Below are 13,071 nucleotides of genomic sequence, written 5' to 3' on the forward strand. Positions count from 1 at the left end.
TTCTGGAAATTGCTCCCTGTAATTTTTTAAAATAAAAGGTCAATTATGAAAAAATAAACACCAATCAAATGGACAACCTAGAAGAAATTAATACATTTCTAGAAATGTAAAATCTCCGAAGACTGAATCAGGAAGAAATAGAAAATATGAACATATGATTACCAGTAATGAAATTTAATCAGAAAAAAAAAAAAACCCTCCCAACAAACAACAGTGCAGGACCACACAGATTCACTGGTGAATTCTACCAAAAATTTGAAGAGAGATAACAACTATCCTCAAACTATTCTAAAAATTGAAGATGAAGAAAGACTTACATTATTCTACAATGCCAGCATCACCCTGATACCAAAACCAAGCAAAGGCACCACAAAAAAAGAAAATTATAAGCCAGTATCATTGATGAACATAGAAGCAAAAATCCTCAACAAAATATTAGCAAACCAAATTCAACAATGCATTAAAGGGATCATACACCAAAAGTGGGATTTATCCCAGGGATGCAAGGATGGTTCAGTATCTGCAAATCAGTTGATGTGATACAACACACTAACGAAACAAAGGATAAAAATCACATGATCATCTCAATAGATGCCGAAAGGGACTTCCCAGGTGGTCCAGTGGCTAAGATTCCACGCTCCCAATGCAGGGGACCTGGGTTTGATTCCTGGTGAGGGAACTAGATCCCACATGGCTGCAACTAAGGGTTTGCATGCTGCAACTGAAGATCACACATGCCGTAACTAAGACCCAGCACAGCCAAATAAATATTTTTTAAAAAATAGATGCCGAGGGCTTCCCTGGTGGCGCAGTGGTTGAGAGTCCGCCTGCCGATGCAGGGGACGCGGGTTCGTGCCCCGGTCCGGGAAGATCCCACGTGCTGCGGAGCGGCTGGGCCTGTGAGCCATGGCCGCTGATCCTGCGCGTCCGGAGCCTGTGCTCCGCAACGGGAGAGGCCACAACAGTAAGAGGCCCGCGTACCACAAAAAAAAAAAAAAAAAAAAAAAAATAGATGCCGAAAAAGCATTTGACAAAATTCAACAGCCATTCATGATAAAAACTCTCATCACAGTGGGTATAGAGGGAACCTACCTCAATACAATAAAGGCCATTTATGACAAACCCATAGCTAACTTCATACTAAATGGTGAAAAGCTGACAGCATTTCCTCTAAGATCAGGAACAAACCAAGGATGTCCACTATCATTACTTTTATTCAAATAGCATTGGAAGTCCTACCCACAGCAATCAGACAGAAAGATAAATAAAAGTCATCCAAATTGGAAGGGGAGAAGTAAAACTGTCACTGTTTGCGGATGGCATGATACTATTTGCTTTTCTATGTACTAATGAACTATGATAAAGACAAAGCAAAAAAAAGAATCCTGTTTAAAATCGCATGAAAAACAATAAAATACCTAGGGAATAAACTTAACCAAGGAGATGAAAGACCTATGCTCTGAAAACTATGAAATATTGATGAAGGAAATTGAAGATGATACAAAGAAATGAAAAGATGTCCATGTTCATGGATTGGAAAAATTAATATTGTTAAAATGTCCATACTCCCCAAGGCAATTTACAGGTTCAGAGCAATCCTTATCAATATACCAATGGCATTTTTCACAGAACTAGAACAAATAATCCTAAAATTTATATGGAACCAAAAAAGATCCCAAATAGCCAAAGCAATCTTGAGAAAAAAAGAAGAAATCTGGACAATCACACTCCTTGACTTCAGACTATACTATAAAACTGCAGTCATCAAAACAGCATGGTAGTGGCACAGACACAGCCACATAGATCAATGGAACAGAATAAAGACCCCAGAAATACACCCACGCACCTGTGGTCAATTAATCGATGACAAAAGAGGCAAAAACACACAATGGGGAAAAGATAGTCTCTTCAATAAGTGCTGCTGGGAAAACTGGACAACTACATGTAAAAAGATGAAATTAGAACATTTCCTCACACCATATAAAAAAATTAGACTCAAAATGTATTAAAGATCTAAATGTAAGAACAGAAGCCATAAAACTCTTACAAGAAAACATAGGCAGAACACTCTTTGGCATAAGTCATAGCAATATTTGCATCTGTCTCCTCAGGCAATGGAAACAAAAGCAAAAATAAACAAATGGGACCTAAATAAAGTTTTCAGTGTGAAAGCTTTTGCACAGCAAAGGAAATCATCCACAAAACAAAAAGACAACCTACTGAATGGGAGAGAATATTTGCAGATGATATGACCAGTAAGGCAAAATATGTAAACAGTTCATGCAACTCAACATCAAAAAAATGAACAAACAGATTATAAAATGGGGAGAAGACCTAAATAGACATTTTTCCAAAGAAGACATACAGAGACTAGCAGGCACATGAAAAGCTGCTCAACATCACTAATCATCAGGGAAATGCAAATTAAGATCACAATAACACATACTGGTGAGAATGTAGAGAAAAGGGAACCCTCGTACATTTGTAGTGGGAATGTAAACTGGTGCAGCCATTGTGACAAACAGTATGGAGTTTCAAAAAATTTTAAACATTATAGAACTACCATATGATCCAGCAATTCCACTTCTGGGCATATAGCCAAAGAAAATACTAATTCCAAAACTTATGTGTACTCCAGTATTCATAGCAGCATTGTTTATAGTAGCCAAGACATCAGAGCAACCTGAGTGTCCGTCAGCTGATGAATGGACAAAGAAGATGTGTATCCACATAATGGAATACTACTCAGCCATAAAAGAGAATGGAATATTGCCATTTTCAGCAACATGGATGGACCTGGAGGGCATTATGCTTAGTGAAATAAGTCAGACAGAGAAAGACAAATACTGTATGATATCCCTTATAGGTGGATTCTAAAAAATAAAGCAAACAAAGAAATATAATGAAACAGAAACAGACTCACAGATACAGAGAACAAACTAGTGGTTCCCAGTGGGAAGAGGGATGGGGGAGGGGCAAGATAGGGATAGGAGATTAAGGGATACAAACTACTGGGACTTCCCTGGTGGCACAGTGGTTAAGAATCCGCCTGACAATGCAGGGGACACGGGTTCGATCCCTGGTCCGGGAAGATCCTGTGTGCCATGGAGCAACTAAGCCCGTGCACCACAACTACTAAGCCTGCGCTCTAGAGCCTGCAAGCCACAACTACTGAGCCCACGCGCCACAACTACTGAGCCCACGCACCACAACTATTGAAGCCCTCGTGCCTTAGAGAACGTGCTCCGCAACATGAGAAGCCCACGCACTGCATCGAAGAGTAGCCCCCGCTCGCCACAGCTAGAGAAAGCCCGCTTACAACCATGAAGACCCAACGCGGCCAAAAATAAAATTTTAAAACAAGAAGAGATACAAACTACTATGTGTAAAATAAATAAGCTACAAGGATATATTGTACAGCACAGGGAATAGAGCCAATATTTTATAATAAATTTAAATGGAGTATAATCTATAAAAATATTGAATCAATATGTTTGTACACCTGAAACTAATATAATATTGTAAATCAACTATACTTCAATTAAAAAAAGAAATAAATAATTTTTAAAAACCGTTTTCTATGAAACCTATATTCTATTGATCCCTCTTTTAAGCACATCTCTCTTCTTTCTCTAATTATGCTTCTGTATGTTATTCGCTTCTCATCATTCCTCAAGGCTACATCCTGCCTCTACCCTGAAATTCACGTTTGATGGACATGTGTTAGCACCCATCTGTTAGTAATATAGTAATGCATGAGCATTAAAAACTGTTTCGCCCCTCTTAAGGCAGTTTGTGCTTGTATGTGTACATATGTGTGTAACCTTTACCTTCTATGCTCTGCATGCCCTCAATAAATCCATTGTACGAATTAACCAAAAAGAGGGAGAGAAGAGCACAACTTTGAAATTAAAAGCAAAACGAAGCATTAAATAAACCTGCAGGCCAAAAAAAAAAAAATTCTCAATTTGACCTATGAGCCAAACTCACATTGTTCTGATTACGGGAAGTTGCTATTCTTTCTCAAGATAATTTGGAAATACGTGGAATAACGTTGGCTGCCATGGAAACTTTTTTAAAGTATTTGCTCTTGAGAGGTTTTAAATTTTGCCTTATCAGAATGTCTCAGCATGGCTCCTTTACTTTCATAATGAGTCATAATTGACTTAAGGTTGAAAAAAACTATTTGCTCTGTTATATTCATTGCTTTTAATTAAAAATATCAAGTTGGCAAGAATAATGTATAATAAATTTATTTCGCTTGACTAGATAATGTGATTATATTTTCTCTAAAACAGTCTCAAAAGTGATATTCAAGGGGAAAAAAACCTTTTAAAAGACAATTTTCTGCTTTAAACGGAAATAATGTAACTAAATTTTATAAATTATATAAAAGTTGGCATAGAATTTTTTTTCAGTTCTTCTTGTGAACCGATTTTCCTTTTTTCTATTTGTTCCATAGGACAGATCTATACAGAAATGATCCACAACTTGCTTCGCCCGGTTCTGCAAAGCAAGGATTGTAACTTGGTTCGGTATAATGTCATCAATGCATTGCCCAATACAGCTGATTCACTCATTGGGAGAGCTGCACATATAGCTGTTCTGGATTCGGAAATATTTTTAGAGAAATTCTTTCTGGTTGCTGCCCTCAAATATTTCCATTAGGATTAAATGCATTGGTAGAGACTTGACAATTACCTCATTCAACAGTGATTCAGATAATGTATTATATTAAACTGTAGATGCTGATAAGTTCTAAGAAATATTTATACCTTTTTATATGGAAGATAATTTATATCATCCATGTTTAGAGCTTTTTAAACATCAACTTTACTTTCTAGGTAATGTGGCTGTGCAATATTTTTTTAATTTTATCTTTTTACTTTTCTATTACTTTTTCATATATTTTGCTACATAAGTATTTCAGTGAAACTCTAAGCCCATATGTATGTCTGATTGTTTATTATTGGCTTTCCACAATCCTCACATCAGACACATTGTATTAGAGGCCGTTATTGCTAGAATAGCATGGGATTTTAAATTTTCTAGTATTGGGGTATTATTTAGTTAATCATAAATTTTACTTTTAACATTTTACTATGTTTTAACTGGAAGTAAAATTATGGCTGCTAAAATATATTTTTTGAAATCAACTCTTTTGCCCTCTCAAATCGGGTAGTTCATATATGACAACGTTATAAACATTTTCTATAAAAGAAGCATTATTACTGTTGCTAGTAAATATATGTCATGCCTATTAAAATATATTTTCTACTGGTGATTTCAACATTATTTCTCATATTGACTTTTATTACTGGAACTTTCCATGTTCATGTTAGCAGCATCTAGAGATTTTTGAATGTTTGAATGCCCTCTGCCTTGATTTGGTTGGAATTTTGCTAAATTTGGAAATGTTGCTTGAACTTTCTGACTACATTTCTTTAACTTTTTTCATGGACTTCCTTGTATGTACATAATAATTAAATGTTGAAATTTATGAACTACTTTTATGAATTTAGATAATTTTTAAATATTGTTAAAATTTGTTGAACTAAAGAGTAATGTAAATAAAATAATTCATGTTTCAAATGGAACAAAATAACTTTACATGTTTGGTGATACAGATGCAAATGTTTTGATATATGGAGATGTAAAGTCTTTTGACTTTATTCAAGGTGCTGAATAGCATTAAATTCACTATTTTCCTTTCCTGTTTTACTTGTGAAAAAAAGAATGCACTAAGGATAGATAGGCTTTTGTAAGTGTGTATTGTACAACTGATGCATGTTTATTTTTAGCATTGTGTTATTGCCTCTGCTGCTAATAAATGAACAAATGACTATCTGGAGGGACAGCTAAAACACTTGCTTATTTTCAGAATACTAGAGGTATATTTTTATTTTTGCTATAGACATTTTTCATCTTCACATTCCTTGGTCCTGAGTTTGAAATACCATAGTTTTTTTCTTTTATTTCTTTTTTTTAACTAAAAAAAGAAGTTCAGGGCTTCCCTGGTGGCGCGGTGGTTGAGAGTCCGCCTGCCGATGCAGGGGACACGGGTTCGTGCCCCGGTCTGGGAGGATCCCACATGCCGCGGAGCGGCTGGGCCCATGAGCCATGGCCACTGAGCCTGTGCATCCGGAGCCTGTGCTCTGCAACGGGAGAGGCCACAACAGTGAGAGGCCCGCGTACCGCAAAAAAAAAAAAAAAAAGAAGTTCAACTTATTCTAAGTTTGAATAATCTTCCAGATTTATCAAAGTATTCATTCTTATTCATAATCATATCATTGTTTTGAAGGGAAAACTGCTCTTATGATCATAGTAGGTTGATTGGTTGTTGGTTGTTTTAATAGTTTTAAAAGCACATCAGTGATTATGGTTTCAAGTCTAACAGATTTAACTTCTCATTTACCAGGGAAACTGTCATATGCTATTCACCTCCAAATTCAGAGTGCAGGGGTGGGGTGGGATTCTGAGGGAGAGGGTCAATGATCATAACTGACCTTAGAGAATAAATCTCATTGAAGTGTATACCAGTAAGAATTCTGAGTTGCAGACAACAAAAACCATTGTGATTAACTTAAGCAGAAAAATAATTTATTGGAAGAATATAGGTAGCTCACAGACTTGACGGAAAGGCTGGAGAACCACTCTTGGAAAACTGGTAGAAACCGAGGAAGCTAGAATATGACCAAAATTATAGGCAAGTTCCAACTCCAGGGGAGCTGGAGGTCTGTGTATGTTTCTGCCAGCAGGGATGCCTCTGAAAACTGGATCCCAGACATCCACTTACTTCCATCACTCGTTCCAGATTCAAAGTCTGGTGAGATCATACGACTGACAGGCTTAGTCTCGTGCCAGCACCCAGGCTGTCAGGCACCCAAGACAGTGAGTATATCGGACTTCATCAGCTTCTCCAGCAGAAGATGGGACTGTTTCTCCTGCCAGAATTCACTAAACCTGTGGAATGGGTTCGATGACTGAGCACCAAATAGAAAAACACATCAGAGATCTACTACAGTCCATCTCTTTGCCTTTCCAACATCACAAATATCATATTCACACATTGTTTAAATGCTTCGTCCTGACATACTGCTATTATCCCCCATCCAGTTTCAAGTCCAGGATTTCAGTGTTACGTCCATTTGTCGTCTGGTTTTGTAATGATCTTGCCTCAGTGGTGTGCAGCCCACAGACAAAACTGTGACTTTATCACCCCCCCCCCCCCGCCAATATACAAGGAGAGAAAATAAATTATTAACTACATAAGCACATGCATGAGCCAGTGAGGAAGAAACTACAGCTAGAGCAGTGCTTTGCAAGTTTCCTTGGTGAACTTCAGGGCCCCAGGACAGACCAACTGAAGCAGAATCTCCAGGGTAGGATATAGGGAGCAGTGTGTTTTATGTCCCAAAGCTCTCTGATTTCAAACCAAAACAAAACTATGGTAAATAGAGCCCCCAGTTCTGCCACTGGCCATTAAGCTAGATGGCTATGACCTGTCACCAGTGCCACTTATTCCCTGTTTTCTTTGTGCTCAACCAGCACCTCAGCTGATCAGATTTCTTTACCTTTTGTGTGACCCAAGGATCTGAGGCTTGGGTGGCCTTGCCTCTATATGGTTGCAATAATCTTTGCTTAATGTTTACAATTCAACATGGTGTGAGAGGTTATTCCAGGAGACGAGGTCCCCCAAGTTCTAGACAGAGTCCTCTCCCCACTCCCTTTTCCCCGTGGTCACCAGGGCCCATCGCTACAGCCAGCACCTTAACCACTTTTTCTAACTCCTTACCTAGGGGCATGAGCTACAAATGGCCAGGAGGCAATCCCAACTTCCAATTCAGAGAAGACACTATCTATCCACTTATACCCCACTCTGGGTACAAACTTAGCATGCCAGCAGAACCTGGGATCGTGCAGACGGATGGTGAGCTGCGAAGGATCTGAGATTGTATCTACTTGTCTTGCTTGCAGTCTTGCTGCAGCTTCATGGATGCGTGGAGACAGGAGACTCCCAGGTCAGAGACAAGAGACCTTACTACAGCAAAGTCGTGGCCAAACGGTCAGCACAGTCACACCAGCTCCTAGAGCCTCATTTCCCACGGTGATGCTGAGGGCCAAGTGAGGCGTGTACACGCAATGCAGGGCCAGGGCCAAGCAGCTTGGATTGCATTACAGGAGAAGAATCCAGAGGCAAGGGCCAAGCCATTTTTGAACAAGCAGCACAAGCAGCACACAAGCCAGTTCTTTCTCCCAGGAGAGCAGCAGTTAAATGGTAGCAATGCTGTGGTTGCCTTGACCTACTTAGATGACCATATGACCAGATGCAGAAACTGCCCAGTATCAGGCAATGAGTTGCAGTTGGGATACTCAGCAATAATATGCAGGGATGCGCGGGACCCATGGCAGACTGTGTCTTCCCATAATGGAAAGCAAAATACACGGGCAGGGTGTGAGACATCACAACAAGAGGTCAATCCCTCTGCTGCTCTTCGGAGCCTGTTATTCTGTCAACAGAAGAGCTATCACTGAACACTGTTAACTCATTTGGAGCACATGCCAAATCCTTTAGGACAGCATCCCAAAGCATTTTCTCACCTGGTTCCAAGAGTAAACCTTTAACAGGGCTGTCCTACAAGACCAGCTGCTTCTGATCTGATGGGATATGTGATGAGACTGGTTTATCCCACAGGCATCTGTATCCACAGGAAGCAATGTTGTATGGGATGCTACATAAAGTGTACGGAACATAAGGTATTCAGTAAGTCCACAGGTGAAGTGTTAAAAGAAGCATAAGTCAGGGAAAGCAATCCAAACCCAGAATAATTGTCTATTCCTATAGAACAAATTGCTATCTCCTTCATTGTAGTACAGTCCCTTGTAACCAAAGCTGCCACCAGGCTATTCCATATTATATTAGGGATCGATCGGGTTGGTCGCTGCAAGTAGTGGTGCTAGCCCATCAGTCTTGGCAGGGGGGATACTATGTTAACACATGCATGTCTCCATGCCACCGTGGCTCCCTTGTTAGGGGGGCACTGAGCAAGCACAGCTGGGGTGAGGGGAGGAGGCTAAGCAATGCCTGCAGAATGGTCATGGTGGTCAGCAGCCTCTAAAATGCCCTTCAGTGATCCCCACCTGCTGGCATTCACCCCCAGTGTAATCCCCTCCCATTGAGGTGGGCTGGATCTGCTAATTCATTCGCTTCTAATGACAGAGTTCAGCAAAAGTGATGGGCTTTCACCTCTGAGGTTAGATTACGGAAGGGCTGTGGCTTCCATCGCGAGCAGTCTCCCTTGTTCTCCCGCTTGTTCATTCTGTGGACACCCAGCTGCCATGTTGTGAAATGACCTTTGGAAAAGCCCACGCAGCATGGAACTGAGGGAGGCCTTCAGTCCAAAAGGCACAGGGAACTAAATCCTGCCAATAATCATGTGCGTGAGCTCGGAATCTGATCTTCCCCTAGTCAAGCCTCCATGTGAGACAGGAGCCCCGGCTCACAGCCTGACTGCAACCTCATTTAACACCTAGAGCCAGAGGCACCCTGGTTCCTGGATTTCGGACGCACAAAAACTGCGAGAGGATAGATGTTTATTGTTTTAAGCCCCAAAATGTTGGTATAATATGTTAGACAGCAGTAGATAACGTGCAGTAATCTTGTTTCTGATTAAGAGCCCTTTTGCCATGGGAGCCTTCTTTTGAGCACTCAGTGGGACCCAAATGTTCTCATGCTTTGGGGCCATTTGGAGAGGTCCTAATTCCAAAAAAACCTATTCCAAAACCTTTACATTTTCCCAGTCCCTGACCACTTGATTTCAGTGCCCATGAATTGATGTAGATCTTTATCTCAAGCTATATCTCCTTCCAGGCAAAGAGTAGAAGATAAAGTTCTGCCCTCTGGGAGGATCTTTTTTCTCTCTGCTGTTCCTCGAGGGCCTCTGTTAAATGCAGCTCGAAATGCCAAAGCAGTCATTTGCCAGCTGGTCAGTATATTGAGCAAAGTCCTCCGTAATCCAGCTTTGAATTTTTTCCTCTGTCAGCTGGTCACAAGGAGCTCACCACTAAACTGTAGATATGAACTAAGGGTGACGTGTGTATGTAAGCTACCGAGCTACCTGCTAATGAAAACTGCTTGGGTTTTGGCTCTGGCCGCGTTCCGAATATACCACTGCCTCCTGGTGAAAGGAGTCCTTATCTAGGGGGACCAGATGACTCCGGTTCGTGATGAGAAACTCAAATTATACAGCCACCTGATATTACTCGGTCAGACATCACCAGGGCCCAAGAGCTGGCCAAGAACTTTCCTAAAAAAGGAAAAAAGGAAGGAAGGAATGAAGAAAAAAAAAAAAAAAAACCCGAAGGACTCCGGTTCTGTGTAGACTTTCCACAGGTCCCATGAAGCCTCCTGACCTGCCACAGGTGCTCCGAACACGGCAGGAGCCGCTGGAACCGGAGGGCGGATGCGCAGCTCTCCTTCCCAGCAGCTGGACCAGATGAGAGCCTTCTGCTCTGCGCTGCACCCAAACGTCATCTTCCAGGCCACCTGGTCAGTGGGTCAGAGTTCACTGAACAAGCAGAAATATAAAAAAATAAAGACGGAGAACTGAGGGGAAAGAAGCCTATTGCACAGGCAAAAGAGTAGAAGGTGCCCACTATTTGTGGACTGGAACAGCGAGCTTCCAAGAGACCTTCGCCTCAAATTGAGAGGAAGAAACGGAAGCATTCCCTCATCCAACTTCAGCCATGATTTGAGGTTTTCATCAACACGAGCTTCAGGGTAGTTTGGGTTGTTCTTCATGATAAGGCCGAGCCGCTCCACTCTTTCCTGCATACAGCCAGGCGCGGGAGCGCGGGTTCCCGGCGCTGGCTACGGAGGCCCCGCCCGCCCCGCGGAGGCCCCGCCCGCCCCGCAGCCCCGCCCCTCCCGCGGGGCGTGCCGGGAAGACGCGGATGTTGCGAACGCCGCGGGAGCTGGCGTCATGGTTGTGCTGGGCTTCAACTCGTTGCTGAGTCACATCCCGGCCACGGCGTGGAGAGCGGCAAGTAAGGCGCCCAGTCCCGGGGCCGAGGTCGCGGGCGGGGTCGCGAAGGCACGGATACCGCGAGAAACGCGTCCGGCGGGGCAGCGGCGTGTCGCGGGCTCGGGGGCCCCGGGCCTGCCGAGCCTTCGTGTCCTGCACGGCCACCGCGCTCGTCCCCGGCAGGTCCTTCTCGCCCGAGCTCAGGGCGGGACCGGAGCTGGACAGTCGCTGGGCCCCGCTGTCCGGACGCCTCCTTCCCGGCGGCCACCGCGATGGCCACGAAGCGGGGCGGGCGTCCTGAGTCCTGGGGGGGTTCGCAGGGCGCGCGGCATTTGGTGCGCGTGGAGAGTGTGGAAAAGCGGGCCCTGCGGCAGTGGACTCATCATTTGCTTATTTAGTTTATTTACAGCGTAAAAGATCTCTGGCAGTCTACAGTACTAGAAGTGGAAAAGTGCAGAATTTTGGAAAAGTGGGCCGAAGGCTAATAAGTATAATAAAAATTAGGTGAAGCCAGGAATTATTCCTGAGAAAGTATGCATGCTTTCAGTAAAAAACAATCTTGTAAAACCCATTTTTGCTGGAAAATTTTCTCAAAATATTACAGACTTAACCCTCAGAGTATGCTAAGCCTAGTTTTAATTTAGGACACGCTGGAAAAATTGTGTTAAGTTGAAGACAATTCCGCCCCTCCTCCTGATGGGCCCCAGATTCCTATAAAGTTTGTTTTCCTTTCTGTAATCATCTCTCCCCAGACAGACTACCTGTTAAGTTGTAAAAATTTTAAATGATCCAGGAATGAATAATATATAAAGTAAAAGTCCCATACTGTTCAAACCTCGAGGTAATAACTGTGAAGCTCCGTTGTGTGTTCATTCAATATCCCTTTTTCACTAATGTTCAAAACTTAAGAATGAAGTGTTTCATACCAAAAATTTACATAACACATGTGAGTTGTGAAGCAAAGCCAACATTTGTGAATCCATTCTCCAGTTTAAGAAATAGAATATTTCCATTGCCAAGCGGCTACCTGCTACCTGCTTCCTGATGCAGTTGTGTAACTGCAAGCTTTTGATCTTTACAGAAAGGGCTTCATGCCATTTGCATTTATTTTACTTGCTTTTTTCACCTGACTGGTTTGAGATTCATCCATGTTGATATGTGATGCTGTAATTATTCATTGAGTTATGAGAGTGTATCATACGTTTTTCCTTTCCCCTTCTCAGTGGACATTGTGTAACTCTAGAAGCACCAGGATTGACTGCTACACATCTTGTGTACACTGTAGGTGTACTTGCACAAGGGGTTGAATTCCTGGAATATGTGGCATAGGCCTGTTCAGTTTTACAATATGATGGCAAGCTGTAAAGGCATTTTCCATTCCTACTGGCTATTTATACTTCTACCAGCAGTATTAGAGTTCCTGTTGCCCCACATACTTGCCAACATTGGATAGCATCAGAAAATTTAATTTTTGTCTGCCTGTAGGGTGTTGAAACGGTATTTCGTTACAATTTTGCGTTTCTCTGATTAGAGAAGTTAAACATCTTTTCGAAAGTTTTTCGCTTTTTTTGATGAAATATCTCTTCATTTTCTTATTGGGTTGTTTGTCTTTCTTATTTATATTCTTTACATGTATTTGACCACTATACCTTTTTTACTTATGTAAATGGCAGATAGCTTTGTTTGAGGGCGGAGGGAATGAAAAGTGCTCACTGAACTGAGAAGGCATCTTGAGACTGAAAAACACGGCAGGCAGGTTCATACAATCGGTGAATCAGTTTATCATAGGGTAACTTACCTGTAAAGGCTGAGAGCAGGCGGGCAACCGTCAGTAAAAATTAACAGCCGCCCCCCAAACCACCAAGCGGGCCATTGGGACAGTTTTATAGTTGACCTAGACTATGGAGGTACGTGCTTGGAAACAGGAAGTGCGTTCCTAAGATTTATGAGTAGGTAACTGGTCTCGTGGGTGCCCGGAATATGTCAGCGAAGATTTTCCTCATTGTTTGGGGACTAACAGAGTATAGAGGCCACCTGATCCGAATGA

At 42.0% G+C, this 13,071-nt stretch overlaps 2 protein-coding genes across 10 annotated transcripts in view; both read left to right on the forward strand.

Annotated features, from left to right (window-relative positions):
• FAM135A (family with sequence similarity 135 member A) overlaps nucleotides 1–5,736 on the forward strand; it is a 123,332-nt gene extending 117,596 nt beyond the window's left edge. For all 4 annotated transcript variants that reach the window (XM_082668865.1, XM_082668862.1, XM_082668863.1 and 1 more), the window contains one exon: nucleotides 4,463–5,736. In XM_082668865.1, coding sequence (XP_082524991.1) covers nucleotides 4,463–4,668 — 206 coding nt within the window. In that variant the 3' untranslated portion in view covers nucleotides 4,669–5,736. The remainder of the gene's footprint in view (nucleotides 1–4,462) is intronic.
• A 5,198-nt stretch (nucleotides 5,737–10,934) lies between these two features.
• The window catches only part of SDHAF4 (succinate dehydrogenase complex assembly factor 4), a 63,399-nt gene continuing 61,262 nt past the window's right edge, over nucleotides 10,935–13,071 (forward strand). For all 6 annotated transcript variants that reach the window (XR_014297625.1, XR_014297626.1, XR_014297627.1 and 3 more), the window contains exon 1: nucleotides 10,935–11,046. Coding sequence is in view for 2 of the 6 variants with exons in the window: in XM_082669009.1 (XP_082525135.1) it covers nucleotides 10,983–11,046 (64 nt within the window). In the remaining 4 variants the exon portion in view is untranslated. The remainder of the gene's footprint in view (nucleotides 11,047–13,071) is intronic.

This window comes from Grampus griseus (assembly GCF_964374135.1).
Source record: "Grampus griseus genome assembly, chromosome: 13".
NCBI lineage: Eukaryota > Metazoa > Chordata > Mammalia > Artiodactyla > Delphinidae > Grampus > Grampus griseus.